This window comes from Podarcis muralis, chromosome Z, assembly GCF_964188315.1.
Source record: "Podarcis muralis chromosome Z, rPodMur119.hap1.1, whole genome shotgun sequence".
NCBI lineage: Eukaryota > Metazoa > Chordata > Lepidosauria > Squamata > Lacertidae > Podarcis > Podarcis muralis.
In genome coordinates, this window is record NC_135673.1 from 30104862 (window position 1) to 30128892 (window position 24031).

General features: G+C 43.3%; 1 protein-coding gene across 5 annotated transcripts; it reads left to right on the forward strand.

Annotated features, from left to right (window-relative positions):
• Positions 1-2100: 2100 nt before the first annotated feature.
• APOOL (apolipoprotein O like) lies at positions 2101-23993 on the forward strand. 5 transcript variants are annotated; one of them, XM_028716043.2, is made up of 9 exons: positions 2101-2221; positions 13361-13462; positions 15823-15942; positions 18644-18698; positions 18975-19073; positions 20295-20386; positions 20660-20773; positions 21778-21958; positions 22050-23993. In XM_028716043.2, the coding sequence occupies exons 1-9, from the start codon at positions 2210-2212 to the stop codon at positions 22145-22147; spliced, it is 873 nt and encodes a 290-aa protein (XP_028571876.2). In that variant the 5' UTR covers positions 2101-2209; the 3' UTR covers positions 22148-23993. The 5 variants fall into 5 exon arrangements, with proteins under 5 accessions (XP_028571876.2, XP_028571877.2, XP_077778743.1 ...); XM_028716044.2 differs by lacking the exon at positions 2101-2221 and adding an exon at positions 2240-2360; XM_077922617.1 differs by lacking the exon at positions 2101-2221 and adding an exon at positions 2874-3116.
• Positions 23994-24031: the final 38 nt, after the last annotated feature.

The window sequence follows — 24031 nt, forward strand, 5'->3', positions numbered from 1 at the left end:
CATGAACATTCAGTGCAGCTATAGTTATCAATATGTCATGGAATCAGGGCCACATACCGAAAGGGTTTCAAAGCAGGTGCATGAGTAAGAATTGTGATGGAAATATATTTGGTGAAATAAGGAAATCACTCAGATTATCATTTTAGGCATGCCACTTGAAGTGTCTCTATGGAATAGCAGAATACAACTAATGACCAGTTTTTGTCCAGCTTCATGGAAGAGGCCAAGACCATATCCATACCATGCATTTAAAGCAGTATCATACTGTAAGTAGAGATGGCTTTCCCCAAATAATCATGGGAACTGTGGTTTGTTAAGGCTGCTGATAGTTCTTAGGAGACTCCTACTGCACCGTACCTATTATTTATAATGGAACAAGTAAACATAATTCTTGAACACCCAGTTTACAAATCTGAGCAAATGAAGAGCAGAAATTCTACATGATGAACTCTGCTTGGGTCACAATAGTTGGGCTTGTTTTTAAATTGACCCAGGTGAATGGTTTACTCCAAAGCCAACATGGCTATACAATTTTAGTGCAAAACATGTTACCCTGACCCGGACTGTTGGACCTCCTGAAGCACTGTGCAGTTTAGTAGACATGAATCCTGATTATTATGAACCTTGCTTCCTGGGTTATCCTAGTCAAACTCTCAGGCCAGTCCACCTCAAAAGTTTGTTGTGAAGATAACATGGAGTTATATGCATAACATCTTAAGCTCCTGGATGGGTATAAATGTGGGAAGCAAATAATGAATGTTCTGAAAGGTGTGTTCCAGAATCCCTTGCAAAAGAAGTCAGGAGTTGCCTGGGTACTTTAGTGCCCTCCCTAAAATACTGCTACACTTTTGATTTTCCTTTTTTTAAACAAATTGTAATCAGATTAATACAAATTTAGAACAATATTAAAAACTGACACATACACCCCCTTTCCTTCTATTTGTATTTGGAGCAGCAATGGAGGGAGAGAGATATTGCTGCTCTAAACTACACTGGTACCTCTGGATGCAAACGGGATCCATTCTAGAACCCCGTTCGCATCCAGAGCAGAACGCAACCCGCGTCTGCGCGGGTCACGGTTCGCCGCTTCTGCACATGTGCATGACGTCATTTTGAGTACCTGCACATGCATGAGCGGCAAAACCCAGAAGTAACGTGTTCTGTTACTTCCAGGTCGCTGCAGAGCGTAACCTGAAAACGCTCAACCTGAAGCAACTTTAACCCAGGGTATGACTGTACCTGAGATGCTTGCACAAGCCAGCACTGCCTAATTTTGTATCTTCTTTGGAGAACACATTACCAGTGGCGTAGCGTGGGTTGTCAGCACCCGGGGCAAGGCAAGTAATTTGCGCCCCCTAACCCGTGGATTTGCGCCCCCTAACCCGTGGATTTGCCCTAACCCCAGATGTTGCGCCCGGTGCGGCCGGCCCCCCCTGCACCCCCACGCTACGCCACTGCACATTACTGTATTAATACTATTAGGTATCTGTTCCAGAATGCATGAAAAGGGCATTCAAGTATATCGCGTTTTAGACCTGGAGTACATAACAAACCCAAAGATTCTTTTACCATAGAATACCAAAGCTTAATCCACACAGCAGGTAGCCATTTACTAGTGCAGCTTTTACATGAGTTGACAGATTACTGTATTTGCATTTTGTTGACTTTTAAGGTGTTAACCGCCCAGAAGGTACGATTAACTGGACTATAAAGTATATTGTTCCTGGCCACGTCAATCCCTGTTATTTTTATTTGTTTGTTTGTCTTTACAATCAAGCGGTGTATAAAAATTTTAAGAAATAAAACAAACGTAGGAAGTTCCATAGCTGAAACCCGGGGAAAGAGCGCGCGGGGGGGTGGTGTCTAAAATAATAACCCTCCAATACTGAGCTTGAGGGGACCGTTAGTATTGACGCTGTGTTTAGGCAGCGCCCTATTCCTCCCCGCCTAATCATCATCATCATCCCGACGCCCCTCTTTGTACAAAAAGAAACATTTGCGGCTAGTGGACAACCAAAATCTTAACCTCTCCCTTCACCAACAACACTGGGAGGGGGAGGGGAAAGCACGCGTCATTTTCTCCTCTCCGCCAATCCCGCGGCGCTCTCCTGTTTAGTCCCGCCCACGCTGTTTTTTGACGTCTCTGACCGTTGGCGCCGTTGGTCGCGAGCGCTCGGCTGGTCGCCTCCTTCGAGTAGGAGGGGCCAAAATGGCGGCTAAGGTGAGTGGTTCCCCTCGTGCTTATCATCATACCTTCTGCCCCCTCCCCTCCCCTCCCCTGCCTCCCCTCCCAGGAAAGGCTTCGCGAGGCGCCCTCCTTTTGAGTGGGCAGCGCTTAAACGGCACAGATGACACACAGGGTGAGCTTTTCCCTTCGTTTAAAGGACGCCTTAACTTTCTTGAATGCGGTCGTGGAGATGCGAGGGGCGCCTGAGCATGTGCAGAGCGCCCCCGCTTCCATGCCTCATAGCATGTATGACCCAGCTTTCCTCCGCTCTCCAGGTAGCCTCAAGGTAGTGGGCACGGTTTCTTTCTTCCCCTCCCTCTGCCTTCCCCCCCACCCAATGTCATTTGAATCTCCACAAACAACCCTGTGAGATAGCTCAGGCTCTTAAGAGACAATACTCGGCCCAGTGAGGACCCTGGTCTCCTAGGGGCTGGTCTGATACCCAGCTTTTCCACGCCTGGGTGGCCAAGGACTGATGGGAGTTGTAGTCCAAATCATCTGGACACCTCCAGGTTGGGAAAGGCTGCAACCACCATGCTGCTCAGCTGGTGGAGCTCAGTGTGGCTTGGCAATGCATTGTTATTGTTATATTATTACTATGTTTTCTTTTGGTTGTTTAACAGTAACAGTCACAAAACTACATCCCACTACAGTGGAACCTCGGGTTGCGGATGTAATCCGTGACGGAGGCACGTCCGCAACCTGCAGCGTTCGTAACCTGCAGCACCATGTCTGTGCACGTGCGTGATGCGACTTGACACTTCTGTGCTTGCACGAAGTGCAATTTAGCGCTTCTGCACAAGCGGCGAAACCCAGAAGTAACCCTTTCCAGTACTTCCGGGTTTCCCGCAACCTGAAAACACATAACCCGAAGCGTCTGTAACCCAAGGTACCACTGTGCACCCCACTTTGGCACAGCTGAAATGAATAGGACTTTGGGTAACTAGGAATGGATCCATGAACTGTCTGACAGTGTGGCACTCGTATTCAGTTATGACACTAAATATATATATTTTCTGGGCTCGGAATTCTCTTATTCGATCTCACTTGCATCTGCCTCTGGCAAGCAAAGCAGATCCCATTCTGCCTGCCTTTGCTCTTAAAAAGTCCCAACTCTGAAAAAGAAAAGTCCCAACTCTGCTTCTTTCCTACTGCTGCAGCTTCAGCGAGGAAATCTTAAGTGCTCTCAGGTTCTTATAAAGCTGCTATTGAGTTTCAGGCATAGTCCTGAAAACGAAAGCGTGTCTGAGCAGGTGTAGAGTGCTGCCTCCTGTGTCCACTCTGTTCTGTCGCTTTCCTTCTACTCCCTAGTGGGAAAATGTGTAGCAATTCTTAGAACTGCTGGACATTAAAGACTAGTTAAGATGAGGAAAGTATCTTAACATGTGTGGTTCCATCTCCATCTTGTTCTTCTGAATAACTGCTGAATAACATACAAATCTCGAAATTGAGTGATGATCTGTGATCAGACTTTTCAAATAGAGAAAAAAGCTTCAAATCCAGGTCTTAAATTATTGGGGATCATGCTAAAAGTTAAATGTTTTCATCACATTTATAATATTGTATGCACCTTAAAACATCTTAAGATTACACCCAAACCTAAAAGTACAAACAACCTAAAAGTTGTTTGTACTTCTATAAGCCCTCTTGTGTTTGGATGGTGTCATTTTTTGCTATATGGGATCCACAATCAAAGAATGAGTTTGCTATTAGCATATAGCAAGAGTGGCTAAGTTGCAGCATGCAGACTGGATCTATTCCTCCCCAAAAGGATGGGTAAATGGGTATGTCCTCCAAGATCCGCAGCGATTTGGCAATTTAAGATGAAAAATAATAATCTTAATGTAATTCCCACTGTAGTGCTGTGGAGTTTCCTCTTTGGGACTGGAAGGGCTGCCAGCTTTCCAAAAAATGTGTGCCTCTGGTTCAGCATACCTTGCAAAGGCACCTCTTGTCTTTCGAGCGCCACATAATGCACTTGTAAGGAACTGATCTTTGAGTGGCAGCTCCTCACATTCTGGAGCTCCCTGCCCATTGACAGCAGGCAGGCACTTTCATTGAACACTTTTTGGTGCCTACAAAAAAACTTTTTGTTTAGTCAAACTTGCTCTTACTTATTTTGCATTTTTATAAACCTTTAAACAATTATTTTTATTGACAATTTTAATGTATATTTTATATTATTTGTAAAGGTTTTGCTTACAGTTAAGTGGTATGAAAATTTTGTTAAGCAAATAAGAGCTTTCCAAACTGTGTGTCGTGACATGTTCATGTATCAGCTGCAGTGTGTAGGTGTGTCATGCGAATGCAGCTCGCTCTCCTGCCGGGGCTGGAAAAGGGTTAGTTTAACCTCCAGTTTGCTAGTAAAACTGAATTACTGTGTTTCAAAATGATGCATGTCTAAAAAATGTGTCACTAACATGAAAAGTTGGGAAAGCTCTGAAATAAAAATAGTGTGGGGCATGAAGGTCATAGTGTTCAGGAAACAGGAAGGTTCACTTCTTCCTGTTTCCCGAGCCCTGAAACGTTATTTTAATGGTACCACCCCAGGGGGAGAAGAGACTCTCTTTGCAAGATAAGTGAGGGTTTTCAATCCCCAGCACACTTCTTGGGTCCTCTCCTCACAGCCCAGCGATGGAAGCAAAGCTCTCCTGCTCCACTGCTAATCAGCGGAAGAGTTGTGTGGGGCAATGCTATCTGCCTGTGTGAGTGAATGAATGTGTGAGCCTCCCTTTGTGTATACAGTGGTACCCCGCAAGACGAACGCCTCGCGAGACGAAAAACTCGCAAAACGAAAGGTTTTTTCGTTTTCGAGTTGCCTCGCAAGACGAATTTCCCTATGGGCTTGCTTCGCAAAACGAAGCTTGCCCCGGGGACAGCGGGTCTTCTCTTTTGAAGCAAGGGGCGGCGGGGAGATCGCTTCTCCCCACCGCCCCTTGCTTCAAAAGAGGTCTGCCCCCGGACCTCTTTTGAAGCAAGGGGCTGCGGGGAGATCGCTTCTCCCGGTGCTCCGAAGCGGGGTGGGGGGGCGGGAACACCTGCCCCAGCTGCCGGGCTTCGTAGCGCTGCTGCGAAGCCGGGTGGGGGGCGGGAACACCTGCCCCAGCCACCCCGCTTCGGAACGCTGCTCCGAAGCAGGGGGGGGGCGGGAACACTTGCCCCAGCCACTGGGCTTCGTAGCGCTGCTGCGAAGCCGGGCGGGGGGCGGGAACACCTGCCCCAGCCACCCCGCTTCGGAACGCTGCTCCGAAGCGGGGTGGGGGGCGGGAACACCTGCCCCAGCCGCCGGGCTTCGTAGCGCTGCTGCGAAGCCGGGCGGGGGGGGCGGGAACACCTTCTGAAGGCGGGCGGGGGGCGAAAGTCTTTGTCCCCCCTGCCTGCCTTCCCAGGGGCTTTTAAATCGCCCCGGACAGCGGAGAAGTCCTCCGCTGTCCCGGGGCGATTTTAAAATGCCGCCCGCCAGCATTTTAAGATCGCCCGGACAGCGGAGAAGTCCTCCGCTGTCCCAGGGTTTTTTAAAATGCTGGGGGTGGGAAGAAAAGCCCTTGTCCCCCCCCCCCCCAGCCTTCAGAAGAGGTCCGGGGACAGTCTGTCCCCGGACCTGGTCTGAAGGCGGTTTCCCTAGGAACGCATTAATTGATTTTCAATGCATTCCTATGGGAAACCGTGCATTGCAAGACGAAAAAACCGCAAGACGAAGAGACTTGCGGAACGAATTAATTTCGTCTTGCGAGGCACCACTGTACAGTGGTACCTCGGGGCCTCCTGCTGTCACCATGCCGCCAAAGCACAATTTCTGTTCTCATCCTTAAGCAAAGTTCTTAACCTGAAGCATTATTTCTGGGTTAACAGAGTCTGTAACCTGAAGCGTATGTAACCTGAAGCATATGTAACCTGAAGCGTATGTAACCCAAGGTACCACTATACAGTGGTACCTCGGGTTACAGACACTTCAGGTTACAGACTCTGCTAACCCAGAAATAGTACCTCAGATTAAGACCTTTGCTTCAGGATGAGAACAAAAATCACACAGCGGCAGCGGGACACCCCATTAGCTAAAGTGGTGCCTCAGGTTAAGAACAGTTTCAGGTTAAGAACGGACGTCCAGAACGAATTAAGTTCTTAACCCGAGGTACCACTGTATGTGGTATGTGCATTGGCCATTTAGGCCAAGCCCATAGATGGCATGCTGCCCTCAGAGGGTTGACAAAGCTTCAATGAGCTCCTCAAGAAAAAAAAAGAAGAGAAAAAAAGGCTAGCCACCCTGTAGTTAAATGTTGCTCCAGTTTGAGCCCTCCGAAATGCAGCTAAAACAAAGTCATCCCCTGAGGCAGGATCTGGCTGAGCCTTGCCATTTTAATAGTTCTTTTCTGAATAAATCTTTCTTTTCAATAAACTGATTCAAAATAATTACTGGGCAGTGAAGTGATGTACAGTATCATTTTGTTAGTCGTTGCACAGTTGACTTCAGTAGACCTTCCAAAGCAGAGCAATTAGTGTCATTCAAGAATTGAGCTAATTCCAAAAGTCACAGCACAGTTCCTAGCCCTTTAAGTAGAGTGGAATGTGTGTTATAATACATACAGCTTTGTTTAACAGTTTGAATTTCAAAACAAAACAAAACACTCCCACACAGTCTGCCCACTGAGTGCTGCTGTTTCCAAACATGTTTGTCATGTGACAAAATAGACATTTGAGCAATTTTGACACAACAGTGCACAAGAGCATAACTATTTTTTATTCTACAGCCACCTGAGGAAATGGCAGTGTGTGAAACATCTATTCCTCTCCCAGAGCTTCAGTTTCCAGAGTTCCCTGGGAAGAGGGATTGATTTTAAACTGCTCTGGGCATTGTCACCCTGTGAGGAGAATAGGGGTTTCCTAATGATTCTCAGCACCCATAGCAAACTACAGTTCCTGCAATTCTTTAGACTCATTAGATGACCTTGTTGAGGACTGGAATAACCGGCTCTTGGCAGCCATTGATGAGATCGCCCCTAAGCGCCCTCTGCAACCCCGTCGAAACCGGGCCCCTTGGTTTACTGAGGAGCTCCGGAAAATGAAGCGGGATCTCAGACGACTAGAGCGAGTATGGCGACGGACTCGTGACAGAGCCTCAAGAACATCTTATAGGACGCTTATGAAAGCCTATGAGATGGCTATGAAAGCTGCTAAGAAATCTTACTTTGCAGCTTCCATTGCATCCGCTAGCTCTCGCCCGGCATAACTTTTTAGAATAATTAGATCAATAACGTCCTTAGGAGGACAACCAAATTTAAGCACAAATTCGACCCACAGCTGTGAGCCATTCGCGAGCTTTTTTGCGGAGAAAGTCCTGTTGCTCCGCCGTGACCTCCTTGCCAATTTAGATACAGTGACTGAACTGGAGGCCCCTCGACTGACTTCAGGTCCAGTGTTGGACCATTTTGATTGGATACTCCCTACTGATGTGGATAGATTCCTCCAAGTTAGTAGGCCCACCACCTGCCTCCTTGATCCGTGCCCGTCTTGGCTGATTAGGGAGTGTCCAGATGTTGCGCGGACCCCCCTGGTTGAAATTATCAATTTGTCTCTTGACATGGGGACATTCCCAGGGGAACTGAAGGAAGCAGTGGTATGTCCACTCTTAAAGAAAACTTCATTAGATCCCTTAGACCTATCCAATTACCGCCCAGTTTCAAATCTTCCATATCTGGGTAAGGTAATTGAGAGAGCGGTTGCTGAACAGCTTGATAGGTTTCTGGAGGAAACATCGGCTTTAGATCCATTTCAGTCCGGTTTCCGTCCTGGTTTTGGGACCGAGACGGCTCTGGTTGCCCTAACAGACGATCTCCATAGACAGCTGGATCGAGGCAGGTCAGGACTGGTGATCCTTTTAGATTTGTCAGCAGCCTTTGACATGGTTGATCATGATCTTCTGGACCACTGCCTCGCAGACGTGGGGATACAGGGCTGTGCTCTTTTATCTCTGGTCGGGGACAGAGGGTGGCACTAGGGAGGGAAATGTCGTCGCGCCACTCCTTGGTGTGTGGAGTGCCGCAGGGCGCAATCCTCTCCCCAATGCTTTTTAACATCTTTATGCGCCCCCTTGCCCAGATTATCCGGAGCTTTGGGCTGGGCTGTCACCAATATGCTGATGACACTCAGCTCTATCTGCTGATGGATGGCCACACCGACTCGGCCCCGAACACACTGACCAGATGCTTGGAAGCTATGGCTGGATGGTTTCGTGGGAGCCGATTGAAACTAAATCCTTCGAAGACAGGTCCTATGGCTGGGTCGGGATGGCATGGGGATGAGGGACCAACTCCCTTCTCTTGCGGGGGCCCAATTGGTGCCATTGCCTTCCGTTAAGAGTTTGGGTGTAATCCTTGACGCCTCCCTTTCCATGGAGGCGCAAGTTACAGCAACAGCCAAGGCGACATTTTTCCACCTTCGCCGCATCAAGCAGTTGGTCCCTTACCTTTCCCGCCCCGACCTGGCCACAGTGATCCATGCGACGGTCATCTCCAGGCTTGACTACTGTAATTCGCTCTATGCGGGGCTGCCCTTGAAGTTGTCCCAGAAACTCCAGCGGGTGCAGAATGCTGCAGCGAGACTCCTCACGGGGTCCCTGCCATGGGAGCATATTCACCCAGTGCTTTTCAAGCTGCACTGGCTCCCGGTGGAGTACAGGATCAGATTTAAGTTGCTGCTTTTGACCTTTAAAGCCCTTCACGGCCTAGGACCCTCGTACCTATGGGACCGCCTCTCCCGGTATGCCCCGCGGAGAGCCTCAAGGTCCATAAATAGCAACACCCTAGTGGTCCCGGGCCCTAAGGAAGTTAGATTGGCTTCAACCAGAGCCAGGGCCTTTTCAACTCTGGTTCCGGTCTGGTGGAACGCTCTGCCTCACGAGACCAGGGCCCTGCAGGATCTGATTTCTTTCCGCAGGGCCTGTAAGACAGAGTTGTTCCACCTGGCCTTTGGCTTCGAGCCAATTTGATTCCCTCCCTCCCTCCCTCTCTTTCTTTCTTTTTTCTTTTCCTTCTCCTTCTGCGATGAGGCTACATTTTAATATTTTAATGTTTCAGTATTTTAATGTTGTATTTTTTAATTTTGTTTTTAAGTTGTAGTCATTTAACTTGTTTTTATTATTGCTTGTAAGCCGCTCTGAGCCCAGCCTTGGCTGGGGAGGGTGGGGTATAAATAAAAATTATTATTATTATTATTATTATTATTATTATTATTAATTATTTGGGGGAAGCCATGGCTGTTCAAGTGGCATCATAGTGTTTTAAACGTATGATGCAGATGTGGCCTTTATCCTGCCACAACTCTTTCATACTTGTGGCTTTGGAAGATACAAGTTAAGTTGCAGAGTGGGTATCTGGGCAGAGAGTACTTTCACATGCTCTCTGTCCTTCATCCCTTAAGTACTTACTTCATTATTCGGCTCTCCCAAGAAACATAAAATGTGAACTTATTTCCTCTAGCTATAAATTACATATTCGAGTTGCAGCCACTCTTATGCACCTTAACATCAAAAGAGCAGAGAAATCTCCTATCTTGCAGGCCAATTCTGGATACAAGGATACATTTTTATCACACTTGATATTTAAATGACTAGATAAAATTTGGCTGAGAGCATTTTATCACTTTATAAGTCAGATTCTGAACGTTTACCACATTTATCACACATGCGCCTTCTCCTGAGTTAATCATTTTATTCTGCTGTATTCTTCCTAATACTCTTTCTATGCTCCTGCTCATTAATGTTCAGTGACTTCAAAGTGTGAGAGTTAATTGCTCTTAGGGGATGGGCAATACTCCCCCCTTTTCTGCATGCTTAAAAAAAAAAGAAATCACACAGTTGACAGTCCTGGTATAATTTCAGAATGCCATTTTCTTTTGTGCTTTTCCATCAAATATCTAATTTTTGCATTTTTCTTTCCCCCCTGTGCTTCATTTGTCCGCCCCTCTGTCTATTCCTGCAATACGGTCAGTTTGCTTCATTGTCTGTTTCTTTTTCTGCTGTAGCTAGCTTGATACTTTACATCCCAAATGAGGAGCATTCCAGATGTTGCCAGACTACAACTCTTATCATCTCATGTTTCAATCCTTTTTAATATTTTATTTTTAAATTGTTGTAGCCCACCTGGGCCTCAACATGGAGAAATCAAATAAATAATAATGTTGATATGTGGAAAAGATAACCAGAAATGCAATCTGTTGGGAGGAGACTTTAATCCACAAATTAGTTAAACTTGGTGTCCTTAGATTCAACTATTGGCTCCATTCCTCAATGGCTGTATTTGCATATCACTGTAAACTATGGTTAATGGTTTGACAAACAAATTTCATCGTGAAGCCAGGTATTGGTTGCTGCCTTGCCAATTATGGTTTGAGTGAAACAAACCACAATTCTCAGTTCATGCATAAGACTAAGTCAGAGATTTTGGCTTGTTGATCACACACGGAAAAAAATGAAAGTGCATGTGATATCAACATTATTGGTAAGTCATTAGCAGTGGTTTGTGATTATGTCTAAAATGGGCTAGTGTGGGAATTAATAAATACAACACAGTAATAAAACCTTCATTAAAATCCAGTACAGCTTCCTTAAATTGTAACGTGACTATGGGGCTTATCAAGCATTAACTCATGATAAAAAATGCAGTAAAAATGGTTTGTTATGCTAATTCACCTCCACTGGCATTTTATCCTTAAGAGGTGAGAGCATAAGACATTTCCTGGTAGGAATGAAATTGATTATTAGAGGGGAAGAGGAGATGCAGCACTTGGAACAAGTAGTTTCCAGAGATGCAACATAATAGGGAATGGATAGTATATTGCAGAGAGAAGGTAACTGACACAAGCTGCATACATAAAGGTAAAGGTACCCCTGCCCAAGCTGCATACATACTATCCATTTAAAGTACATAACTTCCCTGAAAGAATCCTAGAGACTAGTTTATTAAGTGTGCTAGTAATTGCAGCTCTGAGAAGTAAACTACAGTTCCCAGGATTCTTTGTGTTAAGCCATGTGCATTAAATGTATGGTGTGTGCGCATATTAATTTGTAGAATTCACTGCCACAATAAAATGGCTGTTGGCTTAGAAGGCTTTCCAATGACAATTTCATAGGCTATCATTTCCATTCAGTATATATTGAGTAGCAGTAAGTACTATTAGAGGGAGATGGGTGGTGCTGTGGTTAAACCACAGAGCCTAGGACTTGCCGATCAGAAGGTCAGCGGCTCGAATCCCCGTGAGCGGGTGAGCTCCCGTTGCTCGGATCCTCCTTCTGCCAACCTAGCAATTCGAAAGCACATCAAAGTGCATGTAGATAAATAGGTACCGCTCTGGCGGGAAGGTAAATGGTGTTTATGTGCGTTGCTCTAGTTCACCAGAAGTGGCTTAGTCATGCTGGCCACATGACCCGGAAGCTGTACGCCGGCTCCCTCAGCCAGAAAAGCGAGATGAGTGTTGCAACCCCAGAGTTGGCCACGACTGGACCTAATGGTCAGGGGTCCCTTTAAGTACTATTGCAGAGCAACACTGGATGAAAGTTCCTGTTTTCTTGCCCAGGTGCTTAAGTCTCTGGAAGCAGTTGGTAGAGCATAAGACTCTTAATCGCAGGGTCATGGGTTCAGGCCCCACACTGGGCAAAATATTCCTGCATTGCAGGGGGTTGGACTAAATCAGGGGTCAGCAAACTTTTTCAGCAGTCCACTGTTCCTCAGACCTTGTGGGGGGGCGGACTATATTTGAAGGGAAAAAATGAACGAATTCCTATGCCCCACAAATAACCCATAGATGCATTTAAATAAAAGCACACATTATACTCATGTAAAAACACCAGGCAGGCCCCACAAATAACCCAGAGATGCATTTTAAATAAAAGGACACATTATACTCATGTAAAAACACCAGGCAGGCCCCACAAATAACCCAGAGATGCATTTTAAATAAAAGGACACATTCTACTCATTCCCGGACCGTCTACTGATTCCCGCACCGTCCATAGGCCAGATTTAGAAGATGATTGGGCCGGATCTGGCCCCCATGCCTTAGTTTGCCTATCCATGGACTAGGCTAGATGATCCTTGTGGTCCCTTCCAACTCTACATTTCTGTGATCAGGCTTCACAGAATTGTTGGTCTAATTGAGCAATGCTCTTCCACTCTTTTCCATGTTTTTTTGTCTTCTTGAGGTCTCAAAACTTTGACCTTTTTAATGAATATATATTTTAAAACGTTCTTGCTATATTCTGTAAACGCCATTTGAGCATTAGAGAGCAGACTTCTGTGTAGCGTCCTCATTCATGCCTATACCTTTAAGGCAGTTTTGCTCCCACTAAATGTTGTTAAAATATGAACATAGGAAGCTGTCTGATATTGAGTGAGGCCTTGGGGGTCCATCTAGTTCAGCATTGTCTACACCGATTGCAGTGGTTCTCTAGGCTTTCTTTCTCAGCCCTGCCTTTAAGACATCAGGGATTGAACCTGTGACCATCTGCATACAAGACAGATGGTCTCCCACTGAGATGTGTCCCTTCCTTCATCTTGGGAGATATTTTAGGTATTTTTTAATTCTAAGGATTTCTACAGTGATCCTGCATTTTACCAGCACTTTATTGCAGCAGACCATGCATAATGCATCTTCAGTGTACACATGGTGCTTCACAGTGACAAATATTTTTTAAAATGTGAGTCCCTGCACCAAGAAGCTTAGGACCACATACAAGTAATATTCCTGAAAAGCGTATTTTAAGGAAACAGTTCAATAAATTATAGTAAGCAACTTCCTTGGTACCCAAAAATGATTAGTTTGAACAACCTGAACATTTGCAATTTGGAAACCTTTTCTACACCTACCACCCCCCCTTGCAGTGAGAATGTTCATGTTTCTTAAAATGCTTTTGTATACATTTTTTTCAATTCTGTATTTTCCTATATCAGATGTATGAAAAACAATAATTTATTGCGCTTATACTCTTTAGCAGACTTAGCTGGTTAATGGATATTGTTGTTGAACTTGGTCTGAATATTGATGAACATGTGCATTTATTCATTCATTCATTTATTTGCTATTCAGCGATTAAGCTTCTTTCTTGCTTTCTTTTGGCCTCTACCCCTCCCCCGCCCCCAGATAGCAAAATGGGTGGCTTTTCCTACAGCCTTGGCAGGTGCATCTATTGTACATGCTGCATCTGAAGAGGAACCAGAATCTCGTCGCATGAAGGCACATCAGGTAGGATTAGTATGACCTCTTTAAAAATTGAATGAGCAGAAACACCTAGGTGCAGTGAAGGCTTTCTTCTGAATTTTGTTTCACAGGAAACAGAACTATATAATAGAATGCAACAAGTGATATAGTAAAATTATAATAATAATGTTGTGATGATGATGATTCTTGATGCTGCATCACTTACCATTGCAGATGATCCAAAAATGGAGGACTGAAAAGATAAGCTAATACAAATATGTGATATAATACACAATATAATTTAAAGCTGAAGAGAAGCATTCCTTCTATAGTTTCAATGTTCATTTGTTGAGAACTATTTCTTATGTAGCCAAGGTAGTACCGCTAACACAAGAAGGGGATACCCTCAAGTTTTGGAGAGCCCAAAGGTTTGCATTTTAAAACACCCTGGGAGAGGGAGAGCCCAATAAGGACTGAGTGTGTGCTCGGTGTCTACAGAATGCTAAGTGATAGGGAGGGTATGGAACACCAGGGGCAGAGGCTATGCAGTGCAGCAGCTGGAATATTGAACAGCAGCACTCCACAGTGCAACATTTTGTTGCAAGTCCTACTTGGAAGACTGAATCACATTTGTACTTAAATTTACTGTGGCTTTTGTATTAATGCATAGGGGTGTTTTGGGGGGGGGGGAGAGATTTGGTTTGCTTTCATCTTTGCTTTATTTATGCTTGATTGTTATCAATCTAGGTATGATGAACTTAAGAAGAGGGCAGTATACTGCAGCAACAAGGTCCACTACCATCTCTTGACCTCAACACATTCATCATATCTTGTGTACAGAGCCTACATATATACACTCTAACGTCTCCTGCACTCTGTACGTTAGGTACACAGAGTGCATAGAGACCAGCATGAGGGCCTGCTACTGTGCTCCAGCTCCCTACTCTACATATTCTTTGTGTAGGGCTAAATAAGATTATGTTCTTGATTTCCACCCCACTTGGAGGCTTAAAACTTAGGACAACTGCTGCTGACATATGGTCCAAAGCACAGCAGTCACATTGGACAAGGTGTTCTGTGTGACTCGGAAGTGTTCATACAAGAGTGAGCCTTCCTATCTGCACCATGAAGCTGGTGGTAATCTGCACCACCATTTGCACTGCTCAAGGGTGATGGAGATAGCACTAGGCCAAGGGTATCCAATATGGTGCCTTCCAGATGTTGTTGGACTAAAACTTGCTTCACAGCCACTGGCCATGCTGGCTGGGGCTGATGGGAGTGGGCATCTGACAATATCGCGGGGGGGGGGGGGGCACACTGGCTACACCCACAGTAGACCACTGGTTCTCAAACTGTGTTCTGAGGGATCTTTAGGTTCGTCAATGAGAAAGTTGGTAATGGCTGGCAAGCTTCACTGAAAAACTACTTGTCTGCCACTACCAATTTCTCCTGCAGATGCAGTGGGGTTTGGGATGCATTTGAAAGACAACTCTTGGTTCATTCAAGTTAGGTGCTAGCTCAGCTGATCATAGTACCCCAGAACACAACCCTGAACCCTGTGCTGCGTACAGGTATTATGTGGTAGAGATGGTTATAGCTCAGTGACAGAGTATCTGCTTTCTGTGCAAAAGGTCCCAGGTTCAGTCCCCATCATTTCCAAGTAGTGCTGGGAGAGACCCTATCTGAAACTCTGAAAGGCCATTTCCAGTCAATGTAGACAATACAGTGGTGCCCTGCAAGACGAAATTAATTCGTTCCGCAAGTTTTGTCGTCTAGCGAATTTTTCGTCTTGCGAATTATTATTTAGACAAAGGAAACAAAGCCGCAAGACGTTTTCATCTTGCGAAGCAAGCCCATAGGGAAATTCGTCTTGCGAGGCAACTCGAAAACGGAAAAACCTTTCGTCTAGCGAGTTTTTTGTCTTGCGAGGCATTCGTCTTGCGAGGTACCACTGTACTGAGCTAGATGGACCACTTTCTATGTTCCTAGATGTGCTGGGGACCTCAACAGCCATGTTGAAATGGAAGGAATTCTCTGAAAGTAGAATCCACTGCATTAGATGACTTAAGCTCAGATCCCTGTGTGTGTGTGTCATTTCCCTGATCATCCATATCCATGGCAAAATGTCGGGGTCAACTTACTGGCACTTAATGACCATACATGCCTACTTACACACAGAAGTCTTTGGATCTACCCTTTTATCCAGTAGATGTTAGTATCCAAAGTAGTTGTGGATGTAGAACAACTCTTCTATTCATGCAAGTCTTGTACTACACAGGCAAATTTTGCTGGATTGAGGCCATGGATAAAATAATCCCATTCCAAGTATGTGGATTGCCCCTCCCTTTTCATGGTTTTCCCAAGACAAGCTTTGTTATAACTCCTATCCCCCCATTTCCTTCCAGCTTCCTATTTATAATGCACCACCTCTTAATTCAAGATACATTGATGAAAAGCCTGGCCGCTTGCAAAGTAGGATTTCATCAGTAAGAAACACAACAAGTTACTATGTCAATGGGTGCAAGGTAAGAATATTACTTAATTTAATAGATCAAGAATTCTCATACATGTCTTGCCATAAGTGAGCAATTGGATAAATTGGAGTCAGCATGGAATAAGATTTCTATGAATTAGTTCATTTCAGGATTTCCAGTGCATTTTGAGTTCAGAGTTCTTAGTCAAACCCTTAAGAAGAGAAGTAACATATTCAAACACTCTTAAAAAACCTTCTGCCTAGGAAGTTGTCCTTTTGGTAAAAGAAAGGTTAGGAGTAAGAATGATGTTCCTGCTTTAGGTTTGCTTTGTGTTATCTGGACCAACCTTTTTATGCCCACCAGTCAGTAATTTCTCTTTATTTTTGTTGTGTTTCAAAGCTTGGAGTGTAGTGACCTCTTGTGGTGTAAATTCAAAATAAATTTTCAGTGCCAAGTTTTGTTCACAAAACGCCAGTGCAAAATAAACTGAAATGTATCATTGTGAAACTCTATTCCTTATTCGTTCCAGCAATATGTTATTTCAGCTGAAATAAATAACAGATTGTAGGGGAGGGAAAACTGAAGGGAAGATGAAGGTAGAGCATTGGGGAGGAGTTTTCCAAAACATTTTGCCTCTTGTTGAAATCAATGAGAGGCCAGTAAATGTAATTTCTCCTTCTTGACACATTCCCAACATGCCATCAGAATGCTTCCTCTTTGGCCTCTCTGAGGTTGGAGAGGAATCAGCTGCAGACCTTTCTGCAACCACAGGCAAAAGGCTTCCAACTACGGATCTTCCTTCCTGAGACCAGACCTCTCTCTGTTTTCAGTCTGATGAAACTTTGGCCCCTAAGATGTCCTCCCAGAGACTATAGGAGTGCAGAGTTAGGATCTACTACATATTTTAGAAAGTTGCACTATGCATTTGGATACCTCTTAAGATATCTTACCTAAGTTTTGTGTGCTAGTTCCTAAGATCAAGGAGCAGTTTTTCGTTTATGTTTGGATACAGTTAAATGCCATTTTAAATCAAGATTGTGGACTGAACCTTTTAAAAAAAGATTTTATGGTTTCTTGGAATTCCTGAGCACCGGGTAGAAGGCAGCTTGTCCTAAATAAAGAAATATAATACATAGGATGTCCACCTAAAAATTGGTGCTGATGCATAAGAATGTTTACATCTTCTGGTGGTGCTAGAAAATATGATGTATCAAAAAGGCTAAATCAGAAAACCTCAAACACCTTATAAATGTAGCTTGTGCTATGCCAGTGGATTAATGCAATGAAATAACAATTTCCTGTTATGTTTGTCTATCAGTAGTTATGATGGAAGGCAAGGGGGATGTGTGTTTGTATTTTATTTTATTTGTATTTATATCCCATCTGTTTGTCTGATAACAGGCAACTGAGACAGCTGACAACATGGGGAAATTGATGCACAATAAAATAATAGGATGTTAATCTTAACAGCAGATGGTTCAGAAAGGCTAAGTTTATTTATTATTTGTGGCCTGGATCCAAAGCACCATGTGACTAGTTTTGCATGCCCAAGTGTGTTTGGATATATGATTCACAAAAAGCAAACCCCCTCCCCAAAAAAAGGTATGGCAGACTTCTTCCAAAACAGAAGTTTCATAAGCACCTGGTGTGGGGGGCTGCTCTTCAAAGGGGACATGTTCAAAATTCCACACACATATAAAGCCTTGGGCATACCTAATTAAAGTATCTTCTTGGATCCTAGCCATTATTCAGTTTGGAGTATATGTGGGAGGGGGAGTGATTTTTACACAGCCTTGCTCCCTCTGACATTGAATGAGTTGCTGTTGGTAATGCACTGTGTACCACAGTGTAAATTAATAAAGCTGCCTTTTGTTTTTCCTTAGCTGAATAACTTTCCTATGTAAAGAGATCAAAAGTTTCATATTGAATATATTGTACACTGCACATGCTATAGCAGAGTCACCATGTGGCACCCACAAAGGCCTTCCCCGGAACCCATGAGGTTCCCTGCTCCTCTGCTTGCTGAAATTAGGCTTGAAGTATTATTTTGTAGCCAATAGAAAAGGTTGTGGGGGTATTTGGTTGTGGGGGGTGTGTCATTGATAGTTTATCAGACTAACAAATGTGGCCACAGATCCAAAAAAGTTTGCAACCCTTGCTACGGTAATATTTTGCTATTGCTACAGTAATATTTTGCAGCATTGGGTACAGGGCATTAATAAAATATGGCACTATTTGCCCCCTACTTGCATCATATATACTGGTTCCAAATCCACAGAAGCAGCAGCACAGTAGGAGTCTCCTCCTGCCCCACCACCAAAGAAGTGATAGCTGTGACAAATTTGTCATTACCAGCTATTAGATTGTTGGGGAAAGTCATGGGCTCAATCCAACCCTTGCTTTTCTCTTGCCCTGCCTAAGACGTGATGTTGTTATTGCTGATGTTGCTGGACTACAGCTCCCATCATCCTTGAGCATTGAGCATTCTAGATGGAGTTGGACACAGGTCTCCACCCCATTGTTAAGTGATTCAGGAACATTGCACTTAAATCTGCCTCTTTTCCACCTCCTCCATGTTCCACTTGCTGATCAGTTATACTAAATTCAAAGAGCTGAATTACAAAGTGGGAAAAATTCCAGTGTTTTGACTCGAACTGTTTGTCAATGTGATTATTTGATAAATATTAGGAGTTTTTAAGACAGTTGCATAAATATCAGATGGGGGAAATTATATTTTACTTTGTTTGTGCAGGATGCTTATCTCTTTGTCAAAAATGGGATAATATCATCTGTACAGTTTGGAAAAGGTGAGTGAGTATGTGCAAAGCTTAAATCTTTCATTTCTTTGTTTTTGGCCATGCAAATTACAAACCTTCTTAAAATGAGGCGACATTCCAGATTTTCGTATAAATATTTTATATTTTCTTATAAATATTTTGCCCCACTGTAAATACAGCACAGTTAACAAAGTCTGAATTTGTATGAAGTAATCATTTCTACATCCAATTACAAATAAATTATTATTTTTATTAATTCTTAGAAAATAATATTCAGGCTTAGCAAATCTTGCTTTTTTTTTTAAGATGCCTATGTTTACCTGAAGAATCCACCTCCAGAATTCCTTCCCAAAGTTGGTGTGATTACAGTTTCAGGACTGACTGGGCTAGTCCTTGCAAGAAAAGGTAAGGGATTACATGCTTATAAGTTACTGTTGTTATTATTATTAGTATTAATTTATTAATCACCTTCTGTACAAACATGTCAAAACAATTCACATTAAAAACAGAAAAAAACAGTTTATAACTCATACACATAATCTCCCCCATTACATTTAAAACAAAACTAAGAGAGTACAAAATACACACTTACGGCAAAGACCCATTGATCCAACTGGGAAAACATCCTAAAACAAAAAATAGTCTCCAGTTGTTTGCAGAAAGTGCAGATAGTGGGGCACCTGTTGCATCTCAACAAGAATGCTATCAACAGAACAGGAGCCAGCCCAGGCAAGCTGTTTAATGAATGGGGAGAGGCACAAAATGTCTATCCCCCTCCATTAAATGTGTTTGTAGCAAGGTTTAACAGAGGGGTAGGGAGGCCCTTCACCTATGTCTTATACTGGGTTAGCAAGCTGCCCTGTGGCCTCCCCACCCCTGGTTAAACATTTTTGCACTCAGGTTCAATAGAGGAAGGAGAGTGCTTTACAAAACAGTTTAGCAACTGGTGAGCAAGGAGAGGGAGCAGGTGGGTAAGATACAAAGGGAGGGAGGGTTAGTCATATGTTGGGGGAAGCCAGTTGATGAGGTGGGGTTGGTGAATGGAGCTGTGTGTGTGTGTGTGTGTGTGTGTGTGTGTGTGTGTGTGTTGCTTCCTTGCCACATTGGAATGTGGATCCTAATGCAGATGGTTACAAAGCTTGCTGTCCTGTACACCTACCCCACTGTAAGTTTAATACATCCAAGTAGAATCATGAGGATGCATGCAATGGAACACATAGTACAGCCTTATGCCTGGTAGTCTGTAACTGTATCCAGATTCAGATGCTTTTGCAGCCCCATTCCCATTAAGAACAGAAGAGATGGGCAGTGTTGATACAGGCTCAAGATAGTTCACTTGACTGAATACTTGTCTAAATAAAAATATTGCTTATACATTGGAAGCCAGTGTGGAGCCTAGCCTTCTCAATATGATTGTTTTTGCTTAATGTTGCTTAAATCAGAGATGGGCAACCCATGGCCCTCTAGATGTTGCTGGGCTACACAACCTGTCATCTTTGGGATAGGACCTTGTCGTCATTGGCCATGCTGGCTGGAACTGATGAGAGCTGTAATCCAATAGCATCTGCAGGGCTGCAGGTTCCTGGTCACTGCCTTATATGGTTGGTTGGTTGATTGATTTTGCAGGATCTAGATTTAAGAAGATTTGCTATCCCTTTGGACTCTGCACATTGGGCATATCTGTTTGCTATCCAGCTCAGTCAGTAATTATTGCAAAGGTGAGTTCTACTAAATGGTGTATGAATGCTTTCCTTTTTATTGTTTAAAATTTTTGCCACTTGTTCATCACACTTTAGCATTTTAAACTGGAAAATTCTTTAAAGTTTAAAGGCACTAATAGATTGCTATCTATAATTGCGTTTGTTTCTTTGTTCTTTCTTTCACTGTTGGCTGCATCACAGTTCATTGGAGAAGTCTTGTTAGCCTTGCCTATGCTACAATATTTTTAAAACTGGTTGTTCAGTACAATAACATTTCTAATATTAAACTAGGTAATAGGTGGAAAGGCCTATGCTGCAAGCCAGAAAACCTATGAAGCAATAGGACCGCTATGGACCAAAAAGTCCACTACGAAAGTTCTACTCACCCAGGATAAAGATACTCAGGTAGGTTCTTTTCCAAAATCTACCCTTTAGCAGCATGGGCTAGTTATCTTTCTTTGATCTACATTGTGTTTGAAACACATGCATAAAAACAATAGTGTTGCAGATATCCAGCATCATTATTTTTCAGCCTTTGAACTTCCAAATGTGCAAAAGATTTTTATATACTATATATAGTAGACTGGTTTGGAGACTGACAGATACTCTGCACATGTTAAGAGACATATTTTTGCTATTATTTGTGTGTATTTTAAAATATTTTTTATTAAATTAAAAATAGTTATACAAAATTCTGCAAAATATAGAGTGTTATCAAACAGTATCTGGTGGCAATTATACATTGACCACATAAAATTATGGATCACTGTCAAACAAAAATAAGACATGAAGTAAAACCAAAATAAATAAACCATGGGCATGTGAATGGATGGAAGGTAGTGACTAGAAATATTTATAGCATAGACATAATGGTTAAACAAGACAGGGTTATGAAACATGGACCCTATTACACCAATGGAAAGTATTTTAATGGGCACAATGACTATCAGCCATATTCATTTGTAAGCCAAGGAGGATCCTCAGCCAATTTGCTATTATTTTCTTATTTATGCACTGCTATCCATGTGCATGACATTTTACATAGCAATATTAAGCAAAAGACAAGCCACCAATCTGTGGGGGAAAGACTGTAGCACAGTCTCTGCGTTGAAAAGGTCCAGAATTGAATCCCTGGCATCTCCAGGGCTGGAAAAGACTCCTATCTGAAACCATGTAGAGCAGTACTTGCCAGCCTGGTGTCTTTCAGATGCTTTGCACCAGAGCTGGGGCTGGGGAAATGGGCAGCAGAGGGCACCAGATTGCTGAAAGCTAGTGTAGGCAATACTGGGTGATGGATCATTGATTTGACTCTAGTATAAGGCAACTTCCTATGTTACAAGGAGTGTTCTGCCTAAATTTAGATTTGGCAATATCAGGCTAATTTTACAATTTAGTCATTATTTCAACAGCAGCAAGTACTTGGAGCAGTTCCAGGAACAGACCATATTGTCTCAGAAGCTCGGAAGATAGCCCTTGAATCAGAAGAAAAGGTGAAATCATCACAAATGCAATTTCATGCAGAGAAGACACTTCCACAGACAGATTCTGTTCCTTTGATAGCTGAAGCGAAACCGCCAAGTGTGAGATCAGGTATGAATAACCAGGAACTGTCCTGAAGATCTTAAGTGACAAGACAGTGCCAAACACATACACACACTAACACCTTTTTTATACTTAACAGATGTGATGAAGGCAACAAAGTTTAAACCAGACCCCAGCCTCATGGACCATGGCCAGTCCAGCCCAGAAGATGTGGATATGTACAGTACCAGAAGCTAACAGAGCACAAACTCCCAAAAATTTTGGATTACAATAATGATGGGACATTAAAATGGGGAACGTTGTGATCTATATGGTGGTATTTGATCAGGTAATTCTTCAACCTGATCTTTAACTGCACAGCCAGTTCACTCACCCTTCCTTTCCACTTATCATTTTTTTCCCTATTACTTATTGCTACAAGTGTTCTTTTAATTTTTGGAAATCACGAGACAGCCAAAGGGTTTCAGATTAGATTGTCATTGTCAAGCTGGCTATTAATGTAAATCACTTGGAGAAACAGATTTCTGTGCCACTCCTCCACAGATAATGAAGTGATAATGAAAAGAGAAATATATAAACTTCTTTTCCTTGGGCTTATCTTTAGTCCAGGAGATGTGGCTGCTCAACACTGTAGCACTTTGCTAATATGCTGGCCTTTAACAACTTGCTGTCATTCAGAGGAAAAGGGGGAAACATATTGATAATTATAGTTTATGGATATATAGGTATATATATAATTAAAAATGCATTTCCCAAACTGCTTGCTGTGGAAGTGTTTTGGTAGCTTCATACAGGACATGAATTTTCATCTGCTTTCTACAGTCCTTGTGTAGTGGCGAAGCGGGAATTTGCATATAAACCCAGCAGATGATACCGAGGCTATGTTCGCAGTTGTGAATGCAGGTATCTTCCTATTTCTCCACTTCCAGCCTCTGGGGCTGATTAGTCCTGTCAGGTTTTTTATTTGACCTCAATTCCACTTTGGCCAAGTCACACCCATCTACTCTATTCCTGGTACAAAATCGGATGAAGTTGTGCCTGAGCCAAAAAGATCTACCAAAGAGAGCCAGCCAAAAAAGGCATACAGGATTAAACAACAGGGTGCTTCTGAGCACACATTCTGAGCCAACACATTTGTTTTTCATACTAAAACTGAAGTGAGCGCACAATCCTTTCACACACAATGCCACTCCTGGTTAGCTTTCTGCAATGCAACAGCCTAACTTGGGGTGTCATTTTGTCATTGCTATAGTTAAAATAGTTGCTGAAACTCTAGCTGATCTACTGAAAAGTCACTCTGGGGTCTACTAGTAGATACTGATCTACTTTCTGCCGCCCCCTGCTTTATGTGGGTACTGAGACGTTGCCTTGGTTCTCCAGTATTGGTGATATAGCAACAAGCCATGTGACACAAATGTCATGATACTGCTTTGGGTAAGGGTAGGAAAAGTGCAAGACCACAGGAACATAGGAAGCTGAGTCAGACAATATGGTCTCTCTGGTTCAGATTGTGTACTCTGGTTGGCAAAAGCTATCCAGGTTTCAGACAAGTGTGTTTTCCCAGCCCTACCCAGAAAAACTGGTGATTGAATCTCTGGCTGTATGCAAAGCCTGTGATTTTAATGGTAATACCTAAAATAGGTACAGTTTTTTAAAGTGTATCATGCATTCTCTAGTTGTAACCTTTATAAACAGGCAAGACACTGGAAATCGGGGGACTGAGGCTGAGAGAGAATGGTTTGTCTAAGGCAGCCTTTCCCAGCTTGGCATCCTCTGACTTGGAGGCACCAGGAATCGAGTCTGGGACTTTCTGCATGCAAGGCAGGTGCTCTTTCCCACAAAGTCCTGTTCTTCCTTCTGGGCACAAGCTTGTACATGCTCTAATACACTAGGGCACCAGCTATTTTTGTATTTGAAGAAAAGCAAGAGGTTTCCTGGCCAGGCCAGCACATTATGTCCCTTCTTTCTCCATATGAGTCACCAGTTGAGTATACCTTTGCTTAAACTGATCCGTAAGATTCAGGCTGCATTTGAAGTGTTGTACATCCATGTGAAGAAAAAGTAAAGCAATTTATCAAAGTCATGTCAGTCATAAAACACGCATGCTTCTTTTAATTTTTC